At 40.6% G+C, this 24,220-nt stretch overlaps 1 protein-coding gene across 2 annotated transcripts in view; it reads right to left on the reverse strand.

The window, feature by feature from the left end:
* Positions 1 to 24,220, reverse strand: part of dym.L (dymeclin L homeolog) — a 256,941-nt gene that overhangs the window by 76,080 nt on the left and 156,641 nt on the right. Inside the window, exon 14 of one of the 2 annotated variants that reach the window (XM_041581086.1) lies at positions 14,972 to 15,136. Coding sequence (XP_041437020.1) covers positions 14,972 to 15,136 — 165 coding nt within the window. 2 annotated transcript variants of the gene reach the window in all.

Below are 24,220 nucleotides of genomic sequence, written 5' to 3' on the forward strand. Positions count from 1 at the left end.
AAATGTGCAAAGGCAAAGGTAAAGATAGAAAAGATGTAAAAGAATATTAAAGTAGGGTTGAACCTAAATTAAAGGGGAAGTCAGTCTTCAAATTGACATTTAGTATTATGCAGTGTTCTGCAAGAAAATAAACTGCTAATTGGTTGCTTGGCTGGCAATCAGGAAGAAATCTGAATAAATGATGCATGAGAGGATACTTAATCCTTTTTGTCCACATACAGGTTTTATTATCCATCCTTTGAGATATAAATGGTATATTAATGTGCTCAACCTAACATGCTTTTCCTAGTGCAAACAACCCAACCATCATGTGTAGTGCACAGCAAATTTATGGCTCAGGTTGGAATCAGACAATTATAACAGGGGAAATCTGTCATTGACTCACAGCATGAGTGTTCAGTCTGCAGGCCGATTATGTTAGGTTGAGAAACACGCAAATTACATTTAACTAGGGATGCACCGAATCCAGGATTCAGTTTGGGATTCAGTCTTTTTCAGCAGGCTTAGGATTCAGCCGAATCAAATCGGAATCCTAATTTGCATATACAAATTAGGGGTGGGAAGTTAAATCATGTAACTTTTTGTCGCACAACATGGAAGTAAGAATGTTTTTCCTGTCCCTAATTTGCATATGCAGTTTAGGATTCGGATTTGGTATTCTGCCGAATATTTCATGAAGGATTCAGGGATTCAGCTGAATTCCAAATACTGGATTCGGTATATTTCCCACAATAAACTACTTATAAATAATAATATAAATACTAATTGTAGAACAGCTACTACAGTCGTAGCAATGGTTTTGATTTAACCCTTAAACTGCATCATGAAGGTGAATTGCCCTTTCAGCTGTGAGTCACAGTTTCCCCAAGAGACCTGCTTATCTTAAATAGTTACAATTGTTTATGTGCTTATCTTAAATTGTTACAAAAGTATTGAGGGCTCTCTGCCAAAAGCCAATTAAGTTACAAACTTTATATCTTTTTCTGATTAAAGAGAAAGGTGGGACATTTCAGTAACAATCCGGAACTGTGGGCTGAGCTGTCAAAATGGCGACTGTCCCGCAAAAACTGCACAATTGGGAGGTATGGGTTACAGATAAACATGAAAATCAAATAGCAACTGTAAGGTTGCCTTCTTTCTGCTGTGTAAATGGAATTTTCCCTTTCCAGCAGCAAGTGCCACATTGTGAGTGGAGAGGATGAAAGGGGAAATAAACCCAGGGATGATTTAAGTTTATAAGCACCAAAGCAGCTATCACTTCTGTATGTGACTTTCATGGACAAGCCAAGCTCCGATTTGCTCCAGTCACGAAATAGGAAACCAAAACGTGAAACTGTAGCTTTTCTCTCCAACAGACACAAGCAGTTTGCAATTATTTTTCACTTTATGCTGGGTTTTATTTTGTTCTTGCGCAGCCTGCGGATCCCTTTATTGGGCTTCCACTGAAATAAGATGCAGATGGGGCCGGTCGTTTGAGACCACACAAGTCCTTTTCATCTGTGCTGTCAAGAGGACGAACCCAACGATGCCTTTAATAAAACATCTTTGTGAAATGTGCAGTGACTTAATAAGAATCCTGTGATGGGGTCGAGGCAGCCAATGTTCTCTCACTTGACATTACTCGGATGCTTAAGTTGTGCATCTAATCTCTTCTGGAGTCATAGTGACATCCATTTGATGGCCTGACACTTGCTTCTGTGAAAATGACAGATTTAGTGCAGGAGATGTTTTGCCACATCAGATGCTGATGCGGTCTGTTTATTCCTATTTATAGTTGTTTACAAGCCTGTTGACAATAAACATGGCAGCTCGGCCATACCAGTAATATTCAGATGAAGCATTGAAGATATCATTGCAGCAGGTATGTTGACTTTGCAACGTCTATCTCGTGCCATGAAAACCTGAACTACAGGTACATTGGCTGCATACAGGCGGGTCTCAATGTAGTGTAGATAAATGCGTCTTGGCCTCTTCCAGACATGTCAAGAACTTCTCCCAGTCACAAAGGGTGGTCATTAGATGAATGTTTTTTATTCTTTAAGGAGAAGGAAAGTTACCAAAGCAGTTTATTGCCAATAGATTAGCCACAATAGTGCAAGCTATAAGACTATATTTATTCTGCAGAATGCTTTACCGTACCTGAGTAAACAGCTCTAGAAGCTCTCTCTGTTGTTTAGGATAGCAGCTGCCACATTAGCTTTGTGTGACATCACTTCCTGCAGGAGTCTCTCCCTGCTCACTCATAGCTCTGGGCTCAGCTTACAGCAGGGAAGGGGGAAGGGGAAGGTAGAGAGAGGAGCAAACTGAGCATGCTCAAGCCCTAGCCCTGGAGGTTTAAGCTGAAAACAGGAAGTCTGATACAGAAGCCCATGAGTACACAATAGAAGGAAAGAAATGTGGTGTTTCTTTTGACAGAGGACTCAGAGAAGCATTACTTTGAGGGTTTATTGGTATATTTAGGTGGACTTTTCTGATAAGGCTTACTTAATTATAGCCTATTCTTCTACTGGCAAACTTTCATCCAATTAGATCACAAGATTACCCAACAAATTATTCCGCAAAGTAGAATACAAGGAAGTAAGGGTTGGGTAAGTTAATAATAATAATGTCACTGCCTGATCAATGGTGGCATAGGTTCAACTCCCAAATATGCATGCCAGGAAACAGTACCAGTCAATACCTGACTACATTGCATTTACATTCACCGATCAATTTCAGAAGGTTCATAAGGCTCTAAAGGTCTCCAGCTTGGAACAACAATACGATCAGCTTGCAATGGAGGTAAATGGCTGGTGTAATAATGGAATTTCGGAAGTTGCTGGTTCATTTGCATTTGCAAGCATAGAAAATTCAGGCCTCGGGAGTGTACATTAAAAAGTTAAAAGAAACCCTATTCCCTACCATGTGTTATATACAGTCAAGCCAACAGGCCCAACATATTCCTCAACCCTGGGTCCATTAATCCTGCTAAAGAGGAAGATCTGCAGCTGAAGAGATGAAGGAAGGAAGATGCAATGCAGACACAGGGTGGATACTATTGCCCCACAAATACGGTTTCCACGTGTTTTCTTTGAGGAAAACGAGTAGGAGGCGGGTCGGTGACGTTGGGGGTGGGCTGGATGACATCAGAGGTGGGACGGATGTAGTTGGGGGGCTGACTGGATGACGTTGGGGCGGGAGAGATGATGTGGGGGCGGGATTGGTGACATGGCCATCAGCGATTGACTGATTGCCATGTCATTCAATTCAAGGTCCTAATTTGGAAAACCGGACAGGTACTTTTCACCCGGGCAGCACCTTCCAAATTCCGGACAGGTGACAACCCTACCCACTAATGAATCACTTTCTTCACAACATCTTTTCCTTGATTCCACAAGGGCATGTTGGACTAATGGTAGCTTTGAAATACTTTCTACTGACCCGAGGAATTCTGTTTGGAAATAAAGGACCTTGAATAATCAGCGACAGGCGTCAAACAAGTGGTGGATGTGTGACAATGTTGTGATGCTGCACTGCTAATAGTAACGTCTATAAATGGCTCCAGATGTGTTCTCTCTTCGCTGGCATTACACTGCATTAACAAGACAGCGGAATGGCATCTTTTCCTCATCTGGTTTAATGCGAGACATGGAGTTTATGGAGTTGTTTGATTTCCCAAGCTATTAATACAGTTGTGAGTAAATATGCAGAGCATGTGAGAAACCCTAATCAGTTCATGCACAGAGATAAATATGGAGGAGTAGAACTTGGATGGAGTCCCACATAGGCAGAGATCTACCCCTCCCCAGAGTAAATGGAGGATTAATGAGATTTGCATAATGTTTTATCCCTCACTATCGGGGGGAGCTGCTATAGTACTGGAATGTCCAAGTGGCGGCCCTCCAAGGCATTTTTGTGGTCCTCAATCTTCCCATAGATTTCTTTTTAGGACATCAACATTCGATTAATTGGCTATTTTATAGCCCCTACATGGACTGGCAGCCTACAGGAGACTCTGTTTGGCAGTACAACTGGTTTTTATACAACCAAAACTTGTCTCCAAGTCTGGAATTCAAAAATAATCACCTGCTTTGTTACTGGGAGTAACATCCAAGGGGTTGGTGAGTAACTTGTTACCCATGAGCCACTGGTTGGGGATCACTGAGCTATAGTATAGGCACAATGCTATGGTAGATAGATACTGGTGCACAGCTACTGTCTGGTATATATAGTTTATGTGAGCGTATACATAGGTTCTATACTCCATTAAGAGGAATTATCAAGGAAAGAGCAGACAGTTAAAAAAAAACCCCAAAAAAACCAAAGGTCCTGATATAAGTCAGGAGTAACTATACTAACAGACTGTATCGGGTGCTTGGCATGTAGAATCAGGAGTAGCAATTCTAAGAGAGCAAGCACTTGGCACATAGCTAAGAGTAAGTATTCTACCATACTGTCTTGGCAAAAGTAATCATACTATGAGCCTGTATCAGGCACTTAGTACATAGAATCAGAAGTAATTATACTATCAGACTGCATTGGGCAATTGGCACAGAATCAGGAGTAACTATACTATGAGACTGTATCAGGCACTTAGCACATAGAATCAGAAGTAACTATACTATCAGACTCAAAAACGATTAGGACCGCTTCAACTCACGACCACTTAGCTGCTCCTCTGTAGTGCCGGGTGCTCAGTCCGCAGTGTCCCCACTGCCAACAGTAAATATACGAACAGGAGGACGGCACTCCGGTAAAAAACAGGTTTTTATTGTAGAGTACTGCAAAGGTACATAGGCCTTACGTGTTTCGGGAATACCTTCCCTTAATCATAGGCATCATACTATCAGACTGTATTGGATGCTTAGCACATAGAATCAGAAGTAATTATACTATCCGACTGCATTGGGCAATTGGCACAGAATCAGAAGTAACTTTACTATCAGACTGTATCAGGCACAAGGCACATAGAATCAGGAGTAACATACTATCAGAACGCATTGAGCACTTGGCACAGAATTAGGAGTAACTATACTATCAGACAGTATCAGGCACTTGGCACATAGAATCAGAAGTAACTATACTATCAGACTGTATCAGGCACTAGGCACATAGAATCAGGAGTAACTATACTATCAGACTGTATCAGGCACTAGGCACATAGAATCAGGAGTAACTATACTATCAGACTGCATTGAGCACTTGGCACAGAATTAGGAGTAACTATACTATCAGACGGTATTAGGCACTTGGCACATAGAATCAGGAGTAACTATACTATCAGACTGCATTGGGCAATTGGCACAGAATCAGGAGTAACTATACTATCAGACTGTATCAGGCACTTGGCACATTGAATCAGAAGTAACTATACTATTAGACTGTATTGGGAGCTTGGCACATAGAATCAGGAGTAACTATACTATCAGACTGTATTAGGCACTTGGGACATAGAACCAGGAGTAACTATACTGTCAGACTATATCAGGCACTTGGCACATAGAATCAGGAGTAACAATACTATCAGACTATATCAGGCACTAGGCACATAGAATCAAGAGTAACTATACTATCAGACTGCATTGAGCACTTGGCACAGAATTAGGAGTAACTATACTATCAGACTGTATCAGGCACTAGGCACATAGAATCAGGAGTAACTATACTATCAGACTGCATTGAGCACTTGGCACAGAATTAGGAGTAACTATACTATCAGACGGTATTAGGCACTTGGCACATAGAATCAGGAGTAACTATACTATCAGACTGCATTGGGCAATTGGCACAGAATCAGGAGTAACTATACTATCAGACTGTATCAGGCACTTGGCACATTGAATCAGAAGTAACTATACTATTAGACTGTATTGGGAGCTTGGCACATAGAATCAGGAGTAACTATACTATCAGACTGTATTAGGCACTTGGGACATAGAACCAGGAGTAACTATACTGTCAGACTATATCAGGCACTTGGCACATAGAATCAGGAGTAACAATACTATCAGACTGTATCAGGCACTAGGCACATAGAATCAAGAGTAACTATACTATCAGACTGCATTGAGCACTTGGCACAGAATTAGGAGTAACTATACTATCAGACGGTATTAGGCACTTGGCACATAGAATCAGGAGTAACTATACTATCAGACTGCATTGGGCAATTGGCACAGAATCAGGAGTAACTATACTATCAGACTGTATCAGGCACTTGGCACATTGAATCAGAAGTAACTATACTATTAGACTGTATTGGGAGCTTGGCACATAGAATCAGGAGTAACTATACTATCAGACTGTAATAGGCACTTGGGACATAGAACCAGGAGTAACTATACTGTCAGACTATATCAGGCACTTGGCACATAGAATCAGGAGTAACAATACTATCAGACTGTATTGGGAGCTTGGCACATAGAATCAGGAGTAACAATACTATCAGACTGTATTGGGAGCTTGGCACATAGAATCAGGAGTAACTATACTATCAGATTGCATCGGGCATTAGGCACGTAACAAATCCGGAGTAATGATACTATCAGAATGTGTCGCGCAGTTGGCACATATAACTTTTGGCTTGTGAGATGTTTAGGATGTAATAGAAATAATATTGTTTGTGCAGAAATAAAATGTACTTTTTTTGGCAGGGACTCCTGTAACCAAAAGCCATATTTTAACGAACCATCAAGAAACAGAACATTTGGAGATATAGGAGGGGAACCTGACGTGGCCTCAAAATCACAGCACATTAAAAGTGATGACAGGGGTGCAGTTACAAGAAGGTTTGAAGGGATTTATTATTACTTACAATTCTGCTTGATACTACAGTGCTTTATGCAGTAAATACATTTTCGGGATTTCCTGTTATATGGATAATTACATACGACCTTCCACAATGAATGTACATTTCCTAGCAGTTCACAGGGCCTTGTGAGGAGAAATATTGAATTCCAGGAAATCTCATCAGTGTGTTGGAGTACTCAGAGCAGGAATGGGATTCACACAGAGCATATAGCAATATGCACAAATAGCAACATGCTGAAGTTATAGGGCAGGTGAAAATAAATATATATTAAAATATAAACTTTGTTTTGCTTCTGGTCTTTATAAACTTTAAGGGGATCTAAATCCTAAAAATAAATATGACTAGAAATGCTGAATTTTACATACTAAACTTACTGCGTCAGTCTAGAGATTCCACTGCCCTATAACAGTAATGATTCAGGCTTCAAGGTTGTGCACAGGAGCTCACCATCTTGGATCCTGTTAGGCAGGATTCTATGGAGAGATAATGCAGATGGGCTAAACCAGTGATCCCCAACCAGTAGCTCCTGAGCAACATTTTAATAAGCAGGGCTTAATTTTTAATACCAGACTTGGAGGCAAGTTTTGGTTGTATAAAAACCAGATTTACTGCCAAACAGAAGCTCCTGTAGGCTGCCAGTCCACATAGGGGCTATAAAATAGCCAATCACAGCCCTTATTTGGCACCCCAGGGACTTTTTCATGCTTGTGTTGCTCCTCAACTAGTTTTATATTTGATTGTGGCTCACGGTTAATAAAGGTTGGGCTAAACAATGTACAGAACGTGGCTATGAATATTTAGCTCTCCAGTCTGGAATGAAAGTATTTTCTGGTTGGGCAGGCAGCGTGTTCTGCACCCACTAACAGCGTACTCTGCACAACAAACTGGATCCTTTTTCTGGAGCGAGGTGCAGGGAGCACCCATATTCCTGACCAGAAGTGCTCCGTGCATAAGCACTAAGGGATGCCCTCTTGCACTATTGCCTCAAACTGTGTTTGTGTTTGGTGTTAAAAAAAAAAACTCAAATCTTTCAAGATTTCTTCTATCCCTACCCTGAAAATAGCTCAAATCCAAAAATACATCATCAAAAACCTGTCAAGGTCATGTAGGAGTCAACAGTAGAGGTCCCTTGAACCATCTGAAGATATTAAAGGGATACCGTCATGATTTTTATGGTGCAGTTTTTATTTTTTAAATCACACTGCAAATAATTCACTCTAATATATAAAATTTCATTCCTGAACCAGCAAGTGTATTTAGTTGTAATATTGGTGTGTAGGTGCATCTCAGGTGATTTTGCCTGATCATGTGCTTTCAGAAAAAGCCAGCACTTTAGGATGGAACTGCTTTCTGGGAGGCTGTTGTTTCTCCTACTCAATGTAACTGAATGTGTCTCATTGGGACCTGGATTTTACTATTGAGTGCTGTTCTTATATCTGCCAGGCAGCTGTTATCTTGTGTTAGGGAGCTGTTATCTGGTTACCTTCCCATTGTTCTGTTGTTAGGCTGCTGGGGGGGGGGGGGAGGAGGGTGATATCACTCCAACTTGCAGAACAGCATTTAAGAGTGAGTGAAGTTTATCAGAGCACAAGTCACATGACTGGGGGGAGCTGGGAAACTGACAATATGTCTAGCCCCATGTCAGATTTCAAAACTAAAATATAAAAAAAATCTGTTTGCTCTTTTGAGAAACGGATTTCCGTGCAGAATTCTGCTGGAGCAGCACTATTAACTGATGTGTTTGAAAAAAAAAAAACATGTTTTCCCATGACAGTATCCCTTTAACAGCCTTCATGATGTCCCAGTTTTTTTTTCAGAGGGTTTTGCCTGAAAACTTGATCAATTAGAGTGATTTGAGTTTTTTCCTGCTGATAACTCGATTAAGTTTAGTTTTCGGGTTGTTGACCCCGAACTCGCTGATTCAAGTTTTTTTCCATTCGAGTTTTTTCTTAAATTAGAAACCATTCCAGTTGTCTGAGGTATAAAAAAACTCTAAAAAAACAACCTCTGATAAATAACCCCCCACAGAGTTAGTGGAATGGGAGTGTGTGTGAGTTTGCCAGTTGTGGTAGAGGAAAAGCCAATTGGACCCCCCTGTGCCAATAACTGCCAGCCCTGCTCTATACCGACTGCATTTGAACTTTTCTTTTCCTGCAGAGAAATCCAAGTTGCTACAAAGTAGGTGGCTTTTCACACTCTCTGTCTTTATGGGCAGAACAATGTCCTGGGGGGATTTGACTCATCTATAATTGTCTGGGTGGATTTGGTCTCAGCACCTTCCAAAATGCTTCATTATTTGCGCTGCCTTTTTGGTCCCACTAACAAACACTTTAGCAAGAGAAATTCAAATCATATTGTGTGTCTTGCTCTTGTGGGATTTCCTCGTGCTCCGTTCCAGCGCGGTTGCCTTTGGTTTTTCTTGGAAGAATCGCGCATTAAAATCCTCTCTCAAAAGATCCCTCTTCTTTTCATCCAGTTTCCTGTGAATTTTGAATCCCACCTAGTGCTGATCCTTTGGGGGACATCATCATGAGCTCCATATAATAAAGCCTTTCACACAAATTAAACATGAGGATAATTGCATGGTTTCTCCCCTCTTCAGACGATGAAGATGGTTTCACTTACATTCGCTGTGTGGTCCGTTCCTGCCGCATCCCCTGCTAAGCACCAATTCCACTATTTTCAGCTTGGACTCTTTCCATTGTTTCTGTCATGCGATTTTTCCCTTTCTTTTCCCAGTTTAACTGGCATTACACAGATTAACCCGTTCCCTAGCAAGGATCTGCTGAAGAGACGGACAAGGAGATATTTCCAGAACCAAAAACGAGGCCAAATGATCAAAGGTCCTTGGTTAATAACAACCTATGAAACATGGAAAAGTTGAAGCAACCAAACAAATGGAGGGAATGGAAAGTTTGAAGCTTTTGTTTATGTCAGAAAAGAGGTGTAGAAACTCGTATAAACACAAGGAATAATATAAATAAGGAACTACAAACATTATTTCTCTGGGACAGAGCCAGGGAGAACAGGACATCTGATATATCGGAGTAAAGGTTTCTATGGAGGCAAACGGGGGAATGGACAAGTTCTGTAATTCATACTCAGCCGGGGTAGAAGTTGGGTGATTCAGAAATTGGGGTTTTGATCAGTAGGCGCAGTCCCGGACTGGCAATCTGTGGGTTCTGGCAAATGCCAGAGGGGCTGCTATAAGGTGCCATAGAAAGTCAGTATTTAGTGGGCTGGTGGGGGCTGATTGGGCCTCTGTGTACCTGAAATGCCAGGGCCTATTTTAGTTCTCAGTCCGGACCTGGTAGGCGGGTTACTTTTTAGCAAGACATGTCGTATAAAATTTTATTATGTAACAAGACAGGGGGGCTCTCGGTTTGCTTCTTTCCTCCGAAACAACAAAAAATAACCCTCATGTTTAGGGTGCGGAGGTCCAAAAGGAGCCAAAAATCAATGCAAGAAAAGGCCATCTTAGAATTTCCGTGCTTCTTGCTACGCACACAGAACTGACGGAAAACCTTAACCCTCACTTAAATTATTATGAATATTGTTCACATAAGCCCCAACAATCTACCCACAAATACTTCACAAAAATCTCACTTCCAAATCTTAAAAATATTGTAGCTTGCTTAAGGTGGCCATAGACGCAAAGATCCGACATCTTTGCCGACATTTTGCCGACATTTTTCGTCCGGCGGAGAACGTTCGTTCAGTCGATCGGACAGGTTTGATTTTGACCCGACCAATCCTGCCCGAGCCCATTGCGCATTGTAATCTGATTGTTCGGCCATATGGCCAAACGTTCAGATTACCCCCTGATATAGCCATGCGCGTTAATGGAATATCGGGGAAAGATCCGCTCATTTGGCGATGTCGCCAAACGAGCGGATCTTGGCGTCTATGGCCACCTTAGCACTGTAATCTTTGATAACATTGATTGTATTTTTCAAACTCTTCGGGGGGAATTCACAAAAGTGTCGGTAAAATAAGTAACCCAGAAGTGGCAGTCGACAAATTTGTAAAATGTCGTACGAATGGCAAATTCCCAAAGGCAGATGTTACCGTCTCTGAATGTCTGGAAAGTCCAACAATTTTCTAAAATGTCGTATAGCTTTTACCGAGCATTTTCAAAAGACAATTTGTATCCATTTAGAACAGTTTAGAGTGTCGGCGACCCCCCCTCCCAGAGCGGCTTCAGACGGTGAAAAATTACACTTTACACTTCAATATTAGAAAAACAGAAAGTCATTGGAAAAAGTCTTTATTTCTGGTGATCTATCTGAAAATTACTAGTTGTTTGAAGGTGAACTACCCCTTTAAGTTAACTTTTAGTGTGTTATAGAATGGCCAATTCTAAGCAACTTTTCAACTGGCCTTCTTTTTTTATTTTTTATCGTTTTTTTTTAATTATTTGCCTTTTTCTGACTCTTTCCAGCTTTTCAAATTCACTGACCCCATCTAAAAACACAAATGCTCTGTAAGGCTACACATGTATAATTATGCTATTTTGAATACCATCTTTCTATTCAGGCCTCTCCTATTCGTATTCCTGTCTCTTATTCAACTCAATGTATGGTTGCTAGGGGAATTTGGATCCTAGCAACCAGATTGCTGAAATTGCAAACTGGAGAGCTGCTGATTAAAAAGCGAAATAACTCAAAAACCACATGTAATAAAAAATGAAAACCAATTGCAAATTGTCTCAGAATATCCCTCTCTACATCATACTAACAGTTAACTCAAAGGTGAACAACCCCTTTAATGCTGCCTCCCCAGATCATTTATCAGCTCTGATGGATTTCAGTTGAATCACTCAGGCAATACTAAAACTAAACAATTGGGATCTTAAATCTATGTATAACTAGATGCAGGGCCGGATTTACATAGCGGGTGCCCCTAGGCCCACTGCCATTCGTTGCCCCTATCCCCTCCCCTTTATTTATGCAAATTTTCATCTTCTGGACTGGAGCAATGGGGATTGGTGCATGCGAAATGTAAAAAATGATTGTATCTCCAGCGCATTCCCAGTGTTTTTGAACCAATGTGGGAGTGGTTGGGCAGCATTCCGGGCCCCTAAATTCCTGCCAACCTAGGCCCGGGCCTATGTGTCCTTTCCACAAATCTGGGCCTGACTAAATCTAATCTTTACATGACACCCTACAGGTGGCCATATACAGCCAGATCTACCAGTTTAGGGAGTGAGGACCCACACACCAGGCCAAACTGATCAGATCCAATCATAGGGCCAAACACTGAATCACCCATTGGGGCCAACAGAGAGCCGCTGGACAAGATTGCATCAACGTGCCAAAATGGGGTTTTCTAAACCAAACTACTGAGCTGCAAAGCTATGGTAAAAAACATGTAATGAACAATCATGCATATGGACAAAAATGCAATAACATACCTCCCAACATTTTGGAAGTAAAAAGAGGGACAAAAATGTTTTCTGCATGTAGTGCGGCAATTTTTTGACCACACCCATTTTAGTGGCCACACCCCGTAATTACCATGTTCATTATAAAAATTTGAAAATATTTCTCCTTATCTAAACTGTTAAAATTACTTATTTTCTTATCTCAAAATTGTTACAAAGTATCTTAGTTGCACCTGTTAGCTGTACTGACCTCTCTGCCAAAAGCCAATTAAGTTAGAAACTTAGTTTCTTTTTCTGGCTGTTCAGTGCAGAGAAAAGAGGGAATTTCCAGTACAAATGAGGGACTGCGGGTTGAGCTGTCAAAAGAGGGACTGTCCCTCTGAAAAAGGGACAGTTGGGAGGTATGCAATAAAACCACAGAAATTGTGGAAATCAATGAAAAAAACCCAGCAGCATGTTTAGTGGTCAAACAATAGTTTATGGATAAGTAAACCTTAAAAATAAGTGAATGTAAAATTAATGAGGGTGCTATTCTAAGCACGTTTGCAATGTACAGTCATTATTTTTTTTAATTCCAGATATTAAGGGATACATATACTGTTAATATGAATGAATTTTGTTACAACAGCGCCACCTGCTGGTCAGTTTCCCACCAGTCTGACCACCAAGTAGTCAAGGAAGTTGTCAGGAGAAAGAAAGAGGCTGCTCTGATGTTCTTCTGCTTAGGAAAGATGTGAGAAAGATTTCTAATTTTATTCCTAAGCAGAAGAACATCAGAGTAGGAAGGGTAACTAATTCCTAACTAGATCATCAAGCAGCAGAAAGCTCAGCATAATTATCTGCAATGTAATTATCCTTATTAATTACTGTATATAGAGAGTTTATGAGGCCAAGCTTGTAGATAGGGTTCAATTCATTTATTCTGCATCAGTTGTTAACACAATTAATACACAATCATTTACTATTTGAAACCAAAAATTTAATTCATGCCAATGAAAGTAATTCATAAATGACCCGTTTTTAATTGGAGAACAGGAGATTTAAGGCTGATTTACATGAAGAACTAAAAAAAAAAAAGCCGCAGCTATATACACATATTATACAGTGCAACAAGGGAGGGGTTCTAGGTGTTCTTCCTTATATAGATGATACAAAGGGGGTATAGGAAGGCAAGCCGAGGTCCGAGAAAGTCAAGGCTATAATATAACTACATAGTAAGACAAGATGGTGTCACAAGAAAGGCCAAATGCTTGTTGTACAAGTGCAGTTAATACCATGTTTGGGGCCTTTTCATTCAGTTTGTAACCCAAGCAACTGAATACTTGAAGGGCGTAAAATCCACTGGATTATAGGGGTCTACCCACTTGGCTGAATCTCAGCAACTTTAGCAGAATATTGAGTGCTCAGCAAAACTCAATCAAAACACTGGTATCCATATAATCCAAAAATGATGGATTTAGTGCATCCATAATGGGTTGTAGTCATGGCATTTGTTTCATTCTGATAACAGATAACATTCATGTAATACTTGTACAATATAGGTTCAGAAATAGTCATCATGATATTTGTATCACATGATGCACTGTATATAAGAAATTCTGTACCCATCATTTTAAATTATAAGGGTATATGAAGTCCTGCAGCCTTGTGCCTTTATATGGTCACAGAACAACCCCTCAGTGACTTCTAATATCCTTATCATTTACAGTAGGGGGTACATTATCCCTTATAATACATGAGTGATACTCAGAGTTCCCTGTATAACTCAGCCTGTAGCCTTGTGCCTTTATATGGTCACAGAACAACCCCTTAGTGACTTCTAATATCCTTATCATTTACAGTAGGGGGTACACTATCCCTTATAATACATGAGTGATACTTAGAGTTCCCTGTATAACTCAGCCTGCAGCCTTGTGTCTTTATATGGTCACAGAACAACCTCTCAGTGACTTCTAATATCCTTATCATTTACAGTAGGGGGTACATTATCCCTTATAATACATGAGTGATACTCAGAGTTCCCTGTATAACTCAGCCTGTAGCCTTGTGCCTTTATATGGTCACAGAACAACCCCTTAGTGACTTCTAATATCCTTATTATTTACAGAAGGGGGTACATTATCCCTTATAATACATGAGTGATCCTAAGAGTCCCCTGTATAACTCAGCCTGTAGCCTTGTGCCTTTATATGGTCACAGGACCCCTCAGTGACTTCTAATATCCTTATCATTTACAGTAGGGGGTACATTATCATTTATAATACATAGGTGATACTCAGAGTTCCCTGTATAACTCAGCCTGCAGCCTTGTGCCTTTATATGGTCACAGAACAACCCCTCAGTGACTTCTAATATCCTAATCATTTACAGTAGGAGGTACATTGTCCATAATACATGAGTGATGCTCAAAGCTCCCGGACCTGTATTACTGCAGCTTTGTGTCTATAACAAAGGTGTTTAGATTTATTTCCCTTTAAGTTCCCTTTTGGATCCAACATTTGGTAAGGGGTCAGGGCCCTATGACTATGACACTGTTATATCAGTAATTCAATAAACATTGCCTCTAGCTGAAGGTCTGGGGTCTAAAGCTTCTCTAACTGACAGTAGGTGGATAAATGACTTGCTATATAATAGGGATAGATCATGTATATATAAATATAATATATAATATATATATAAGTAGCTCATGGTGCCTGTATCCACAGGGCGGGCTGAGTCATGGAGTTTGAGAGAGGTTACACATAGCCCATATCATGCAGCATGCAAACAAGACGTAAGAGCAAGCAGAGGTTAATAACCTGGAAGCATAGGATCTGAGTATATGGGAGCAAGTGAGAGACAAGAGTTCCTCCCCATTGTCACTGAGAGCCGAGAAGCAATGGTGCAGCGTAGAGCAGTGCGAGTGAGGGAAATAGAGTTTGTCCAGGACATATAAATATCTCCGCAAGTGGCGGCAGGCATAACTGAAAGACAAGGGGAAGGAAAGAAAGGGAGAGAGAGACAGGAAAAGAAGGGAAATTTTCCTTTGAGAAATCTCATCATGTCATTTTCAGCATTGAAAGAGGTGCTTGTGTGTCCAACCTTTAGATGAGATTGGCCAACCCCTTCATTATAAGCAATAGAGAGACAAGCTATTCTTCACTTGAGAATTAACATGCAGCGCCGGGCAATTACACTAAGGGGCAGGTTTATTAAAGGAAAACTTTACCCCCAAAATGAATACTTCATCAACAGATAGTTTATATCAAATTAAGTGGCATATTAAAGAATCTTACCAAACTGGAATATATAATTAAGTAAATATTGCCCTTTTACATCTCTTGCCTTGAACCACCATTTCGTGATGGTCTGTGTGTTGCCTCAGAGATCATCTGACCAGAAATACTGCAGCTGTAACTGTAACAGGAAGAGATCACCTGACCATAAATACTGCAGCTCTAACTGTAACAGGAAGAGATCACCTGACCATAAATACTGCAGCTCTATCTGTAACAGGAAGAAATCACCTGACCAGAAATACTACAGCTCTAACTGTAACAGGAAGAGATCACCTGACCAGAAATACTGCAGCTCTAACTGTAACAGGAAGAGATCACCTGACCAGAAATACTGCAGCTCTAACTGTAACAGGAAGAGATCACCTGACCAGAAATACTGCAGCTCTAACTGTAACAGGAAGAGATCATCTGACCAGATATACTGCAGCTCTAACTGTAACAGGAAGACGTGTGGAAGCAAAAGACACAACTCTGTCTGTTAATTGGCTCATGTGACCTAACATGTATGGTTTGCTGGTATGTTTGTGTGCACCGTGAATCATACGATCCCAGGGGGCGGCCATTATTTTTTAAAATGGCAGTTTTCTATTTATGATTACCCAATGGCACATACTACTAGAAAAGTATATTATTATGAAAATGGTTTATTTACATGAAGCAGGGTTTTACATATGAGCTGTTTTATGCAATATATTTTTATAGAGACCTACATTGTTTGAAGGGTATTGTTTTTGTTTGAAGAGGCTGCTCTGATGTTCTTCTGCTTAGGAAAGATGTGAGAAAGGTTTCTAATTTTATTCCTAAGCAGAAGAACATCAGAGCAGCTTCTTTCTCCTGACAACTTCCCTGACTACTTGGTGGTCAGACTGGTGGGAAAATGACCATCAGGTGGCGCTGTTGTAACAATTCATTCATATTAACAGTACATGTATCCCTTAATATCTTGGAATTAAAAATAAAGAAATAATGAATGTACATTGCATTATTTTTACATTTACTCATTTTTGCGGTTTACTTATCCTTTAAGCAAATGCTGCTTTCAGTGGCAATTGTTTTTACAAATAACTTTAAAAGCACTGGAAATGTAGGCATATTATATTAGGTATATTGGAAAGTTGCTCAGAAACATGTTTTCTTTTATCAGGCACATATTATTTTATTTCTTTCTTTTATTAGGCAAATTTTGAGGTTGCCCAAAGGTCAGTTCCAGCTTTTTACAAAATCTACAAGTAACATTGCACCAAGACTGCTGTACAATTTGCCACAAACAACAGCCCATACAATAAGCTGGGTACCCAAATCTCCCTGTTAACCCTCCAAATTCCTTCCTGCCTCACTTCTGCTGTAGGGCAGTGTCTGGTGAGTGTCCCGTGTAAGGGGCAAGTAACAGAAATTAAAAGGGCCCCAGTGGGCTAATTTAGTTGTAAGAAGACCAGCAGCACCATGAAATATCAGGAAAGTCTTCTGGGTCTTTAGTTTTATTCTTAGCGGGAGAACTGCCCTTGTCAACAAAAGATTTTGAATTAAAACTGATGTTTCTATACAATGGCAGAGCACTGCTGGGCTAGACTCGCAGCATCATGTCCCTTTAAGGTGGAGGCAACTCTTTCAGGGTTTCAGCTTAAAATGAAACGTGTTTTTATTTTTTGCTGGTGGGACGGATGCTGATAAAGAAAGGAATTTGGGCAGGATGAAACAGGGCTGGCTAATTGTACAAGCATCATGGTACTGTGCACTGCATTATCCCCCCCCCAGAACAAAACCTAACTTGCTTCTAATTAAAGGCCCTTGCGAGGTCCAGCCCTTGTTCTCTATGGTTTCCTGCAACTAAATGAGCATGGAAATGAGTCAGCCCTTGTTCTGAGTGTGGGAAAATATGAATCATATGAAGCCACTTATTGCAGACAGAATGACATTGTTTGTCCCAGATTAAGGCCGGGGTGATATAGCCCAGAATATCAGAGATCCCACAGGTCCCAGCAGGCCTCCTGCATCGTATCACTGCATGCGCCGCTGTAATGCGTGTGTGCGAGGAGACACTGCGGCACCAACACTGCCCTTTATCACTTTACATCAGGGGCCCCCCTTTTCTCTAACTGTATGCAGGGGCGATCCTGGCCCCTCCGCCGCCTGAGTCAGCAGCAGTTGCTGCTGCCCCCTCCCCCCGGAAATTCGCTCTTAAAGTACCAGGAGCAGCATTTTTGCTGCCCCTGGTACCTAGTGGGGTGCTGCTGCCTGAGGCGACAGCCTCAACTCGCCTCATTGGTGAAGCACCCCTGACTGTATGAAACAACATGAAGAAATGATTATTGGCTCAGCAGAAAAGAAAACTCCATATAATGTAACCAGTTAGTGCTCAGAGCAGACTTTAATAAGGGAATCAAAGTGGAATGTCCTCTGCAGACAACACTGCATTGCTCCCTGCGCTTCATGCGAGTTTATTTTGAGGCCCATTTATCAAAGGTTGAATTTCAAATTCATGTGAATTCTTTTTTACTCTAATAAATTCGAATACACTAGAGGTTATTAAAAGGGGTGGTTCACCTTCACTGTAACTTTTAGGGGGTCATTTACTAAACTCTGGATACCAAAAACCCAAAAAATTTGATTAATATACCGAATTTTTAGTGGAAAAAAACCCCCACAAATTTTTCGTGATTTATTATACCCCAAGGATGGAAAAAGTTCAAATTCGAAAATCTGGCATCTCAGACCTGCCGAGGTTGCATATAAGTCAATGGGGCAAATTCACTAACATTCGTAGTTTCGCCAGGCGCAACTTCGCCACGCTTCGCCGCACTTCACCAGGCGTAGTTTCGCCAGCGCTCCGCAAATTCACTAAAATCCGAAGTTGCGCTCAGGGGTAGCGTAAGGTTGCGAAGTTGCGCTAGCGTTGATTCGATATGTAAAGCGAAGTTACGCTAGCGAAGGCTAATTTGCATACGGCGCCAAATTCAAATTTCAATGGAGGAATACGTATCTGCACTACAAATGCCTAGAAAACCTTCAAATCATCAAATAAAATTTTTATTTTACCCTACACATGTGCCCACTGTATAGTTAAGTTGCCATGAGTCAAGAAATGTAGGGGGGAAGGAGGGGAGCCCCAAAAAAATTTTCGATCTTTTTCAGCCTATCACCCATAATGTAGAAAACACGCCAGCGTTTTTTGGGACTTAGAAAAAATGTTGACTTTTTTTGAAACAATCCCTATATACTCTATTGCGCTTCGCCTGGTCTGAGGTGGCGAAGGAAGTCTAGCGTAAAAGGTAGCGTTCAGTACACTGCACACGTTAGTGAATTTGCGTAGTTACATCGCTAGCGACAATTCGCCAGGCGTAAGGGTGCGAAGTAACACTAGCGAAACTACGCCAGCGTTCGTTAGTGAATTTGCGCAGTAACGAAAATGCCAAACGCTAGCGAATTAACGCTAGCGTTCGCGCGTCGGCGCTTAGTGAATTTGCCCAAATGGGAGAGGTCCAAAAGATTTTTTGATCTGCGCTGGGTTTTTCAGTGTTTTCGGGTGGAAAAATTCAAAGAATTTGTAATTTTCGCCATTTTTTCAGGTTTTTTCCCTCAAACAAAACTTTCGGGAAAGTATATTTATAAATAAGCTGAAAAAACCCGTGCAGATTTATAGAAAATATTGAGATAAATTCGGACTTTCATAAATAACCCCCTTAGTATGTTATAGAGTTGCTAATTCTAAATAACTTTTCAATTGGTCTTCATTATTTATTTATTTTTATAGTTTTTGAATTATTTGTTTCTTCTGACTCTTTCCAGGTTTCAAACGGGGGTCACCATTTTTGTGTTATTTTAGTATAAAATCCAAATTTTTAGCAGGAAAAAAACAACAATTTTTCGGGATTTATTATACCCCAAGTATGGAAAAAGCTCAGAATCCAAAAATCCGGCATCTCAGACCTGCCGAGGTTGCATATAAGTCAATGGGAGAAGTCTTAAAGATTTTTTTGATCTGCGTTGGGTTTCGTGCAATAGGGTTTTCGGCAAAAATCAGAGGGTGGAAAATCTGAAGAATTCATAATTTTCTAATTTTCTTTCGCGCAAACAAAATTTTCAGGAAAGTATATTATTAAATAAGATGAAAACCCGTGCAGATTTGGTCAGAGTTTTTTCAGAAAATATTGAAATTAATTCAGACTTTGATAACCCGCTTAGTATGTTATAGAGTTGCTAATTCTAAATAACTTTTCAATTGGTCTTGATTATTTACACGGGCGATTCTAGCCATTATGCTATCTAAGGCGGCCTTCTTTTGCCACCCCTCCCCACGGCACTCACCTTTAGAGCACTGGAGAGTGCAGGGGCGGTCCATGTCGCTTAGTGAAGAGAGCGCAATTGCGCTCTCTGCACTAGAAGAGCATAATTTCCGGGTTGAAAACCGGAAATTCGGCTCTTAGTTACCAGGAGCGGCATTTTTGCCGCCCCTGGCAACCAGGGGGGCGCTGCCGCCTGAGGCGAGTAGCCCAACTCGCCTTATTGGTGGAGCGTCCCTGATTATTTATAGTTTTGGAATTATTTGCTTCTTCTGACTCTTTCCATATTTCAAACAGGAGTCACTGACCCCATCTAAAAAACAAATGCTCTGTAAGGCTACAAATGTATTGTTATTGCTACTTTTTATTACTCATCTTTCTATTCAGGCTTCTCCTATTCATATTCCAGTCTCTTATTCAAATCAATGCATGGTTGCTAGGGTAATTTGGGCCCTAGCAACCAGATGGCTGAAATTGCAAACTGGAGAGCTGCTGAATAAAAAGTTAAATAACTCAAAAACCACAAATAATAAAAAATTAAAAGCAGTTGCAAATTATCTCAAAATTTCACTCTTTACATCATACTAACAGTTAATTTAAAGGTAAACAACCCCTTTAAGAAAAAATTTCAATGTCTAACATTTGATCAAATAGTTCCTACCCGAAATTCGATTCCTATTTGAATGATATTTGAATCGTACAAATTGAGTTTTTCTCAAAAAAAAAAAAACCTTGTCAGGAAGGCTATTAACATCTTCAAATGGTTCAACGGACCTCTGCCATTGACTTGTACATGAACTCGGCAGGTTTTAGGTGGCGAATATTCGAATTAGGACTCTTTCCATGGTCAAGTTGTGATACATCTCACATTCAAATTTTAAAATTCGAATGTGTGAATTTTGATACAATTTTTAAAAAAAAAAAAAAAAATTCTAATTTACTATTCAACCCTTAAAGGAGAACTAAATCCCCCTGCACAGGTGTTCACACAAGTAAATGCCCCTAAGATGGTAATTACCCCTCATTGCAGTCAGTGCAGCAGAGCTCATAGGGGCCATATATTCAGATATATTCCAATATTCCGGCGCGAATACGCGAAAAGCCGCGAAAATTACTGAAGGGACCTGAAGATTCCCAAAATGCCGCAACTTTTAATCCGTGAGACAGGTCTCACTTTGAGAAAGGCTCTGGAAGAGCCGAAACGTTAGTCTTATCTATCTATTGATCGCGCACCCAGGCATATTTACTTATTTTTTCGTAAGTGCTGGCATCCCTCGGAATATATATATATATATATATATATATAGTTTTTGAATAATTTCCCATCTTCTGATTCCTTCCAGGTTTTAAATGGGGGAAGTAGAACACCAGACCCCATCTAAAAGCAAATGCTCTGTAAGGCTGCACATCTACTGTTATTGCTACTTTTATTACTCATCTTTCTATTCAGGTTCTTTCCTATTCATATACCAGTCTCTTATTTAAATCAATGCATGGTTGCTAAGGTCACTTGGACCCTAGAAACCAGATTGCTGGAATGAAACCCGGAGAGCTGCTGAATAATAAGCTAAATAACATAAAAAATAATTAAAATAAAATGAGAACTAATTGCAAATTGTCTCAGAATATCAATTTAAAGGGGAACAACCCCTCCATGAAGTAGAAATGAAGCCCTGTATGCTTCATGTGTGTGCAAGGTGCATGTTTGGGAGAAAATGATGTTGGGGGGTGTAGGAGAATAAAGGTGAAGGAGTAAGATTTTCAGTTCTTCTTTATCATGTTGCAGATTCCATAGCCCCAGAGGAGGTTGTTAAGGGGACACAATGGGCTTCTCATAATAGTAAAAACGAGCTAGTTGAACTATAAGGTAGACTGAATACAATATACAAATACTTCTGCACATGAAGCCTCTTATTATTGTTTGTTCAGCTTGGTTTGGACCTGTAACTGCCCGTTGTTTTGTTTAGTGAGTCGAAGCCATCGGCATCCTGAGGTTCGCTGTTCGGTCGTGATGGCCTAAACGTTTTTTCATGGCGGATTTGGCAGGGACAAGGGCTGAAGCTCAAGAGAGAGGATGAGTGTGGTTTGGATGATTCCCACATAAAACAACAGTTCATGAAATTAGTCACATTTCTCATGAAAGGCAAGAGCAACCTGGTAACCCCGAACTGATCCGAAATCTCGTTCTCAGAGGTCACATCCCCTAATTAATTCAATATAAACAAGTAGTACTTAGTGGAAGCCTTCGGTTGTGTTTCTTCAATGTTTGGCTCCACTTAGAAGTGGAAAGAGTGGGGAAGTAATGCCATTCAACTGGAAGGGGGGACAGAATAAAGTACAAAGAAATCAGGGCCACCACAATACACAACTGATCCTGCCAACAAGCCCTAGAAGGGGAGAGGGGTCTGGTGTGACTCAAGAGGTGCAACATAAAGAAAAAATACATTTTGTTTCCCCATTAAGGGGCAATTAAGTCATGAAACAAGGGCAAAACAGAAGTCTGCCTGCAATACTAGCTTTTTGTTTACATGGATATCTTTGTAATCATGAGAATCAATACAGGGGCAATGGAAGAGTTTGGAGGGTCTTCTTGGAATCCTGAGCCTGTGATTGGCTCTCTTCAGCATTCACCTTTTTTGAATTACTGTTGTGGCTATGAGCTACCCATAAAGTCATGACTGCCCTTTTTAGAAGGTTACAATGATCATTTATTCACTCCCTTTTTTCAATACCATTTAAAGGAGAAGGAAAGCTCCAAGACAGTTAATTGTCAACAGATTAGCCACAATAGTGCAAGCTAGAACGCTATATTTATTCTGCAGAATGCTTTACCATACCTGAGTTACCAGCTCTAGACACTGTCTCTGTTTGTTTAGGATAGAAGCTGCTATATTAGCTTGGTGTGAGATCACTTCCTGCCTGAGTCTCTCCCTGCTCACTTACAGCTCTGAGCTCAGATTACAGCAGGGAGGGGAGGAGGGAGGGAGAGAGAGAGGAGCAAACTGAGCATGCTCAAGCCCTAGCCCTGGAGGTTTAAGCTGAAAACAGGAAGTCTGATACAGAAGCCCATGAGTACACAATAGAAGGAAAGAAATGTGGTGTTTCTTTTGACAGAGGACTCAGAGCAGCATTACTTTGAGGGTTTACTGGTATATTTATATAGACCTTTCTGATAAAGCTTACTTAATTTTAAACTTTACTTCTCCTTTAATGCCTCTTTACCACTAAACCCCGATACAAAGATGTAGGTTCAGCTGTATGTGGGAGTTACAGTTAGCTGGAAGGCTGCCCAATATAATATCCTATCTGGACATTTATAAATATCCTGCTCAGCACTAATCACATCATGGCAGCCCTGGGGAATTGTCCTTTATAGAATGGACCGAGATCACTGGTACTGACTGCACTAGAACACCGGCTGCCATATTTCCCCATTGTGTGCGAATGTTACATTAGACAAACAAACGATGATTTTTAGAATTGTTTGGGAAAAAAATGTATAAACTTTGCATTTAGCCAGACCACAGGAATCCCTACACTGAAAACAGTTTATAGCTCACCCGCTGCAAACATGGCCACCAACAATGCAGCGACTGGCCGCAGGAACGGCGCTCCTAAAATAACGGTCACGTTAAACAGGTGCAGTAATAAGGCACCGCATTCCAACCCCCATGAAATACGCCAGAAAGCAGATATTTGTTAATACAATTATTCTGATTTTAGCCCAATACAGCTGCCTTCTCCCATGCAGAGATGGTCAGTGCCGCACTGGTGGCAGTTATGGGGTGGCAGTTATGGGGTGGCAGTTATGGGGTGGCAGTTTGAAGCAGAAAAATAGCTCTGTGTGAAAAGAAAAAAGGAATATAAAGTAACTAAGACCATGATTTACACATGTCCACCAAATGCTTTGGGTGCTGAGAGGGGACATCACTTTGAAGTGTGTGTATTGGCAGACAGCCTACCTCCCAACTGTCCCATTCTTCGCAGGACAGTCCCGATTTTGACAGTTCAACCCACAGTCCCATATTGTTACTGAAATGTCCCGACTTTCTCTTTGAGAACAGCCAGAAACAAATACAACGTTTCTAAAACTTCATTCGATTTTGGCAGAGAGCCCAGAATACGAGGCAGGTGCACTCAGATACATTTGTAAACATTTAAGATAAGCAAAGAAACAATTGTAACAATTTAAGATAAGCAAAGTCTCTTGGGAGAATTTACACTCACAGCTTAAAGGGCAATTCACCTTCATTAGCAAAACTGGAATAACATAAAAACTGCAGAAATGTGTTCAAACCTTCATAACCTGCCAAATGTTGTAAAATGGACATGGTAATTAGGGGGTGTGGTAACAAAAATGGGCGTGGTCAAAATATTGTCCCTCTTTCTATTTCTAAAATGTCAGGAGGACAGGACAGCAGCGAGTGGGACAAAAAGTGTATTGCTTTTTGTAGTCATCGAATGGCTAATTCTAAGCAACTTTTCAATT

Source organism: Xenopus laevis, chromosome 1L, assembly GCF_017654675.1.
Source record: "Xenopus laevis strain J_2021 chromosome 1L, Xenopus_laevis_v10.1, whole genome shotgun sequence".
NCBI lineage: Eukaryota > Metazoa > Chordata > Amphibia > Anura > Pipidae > Xenopus > Xenopus laevis.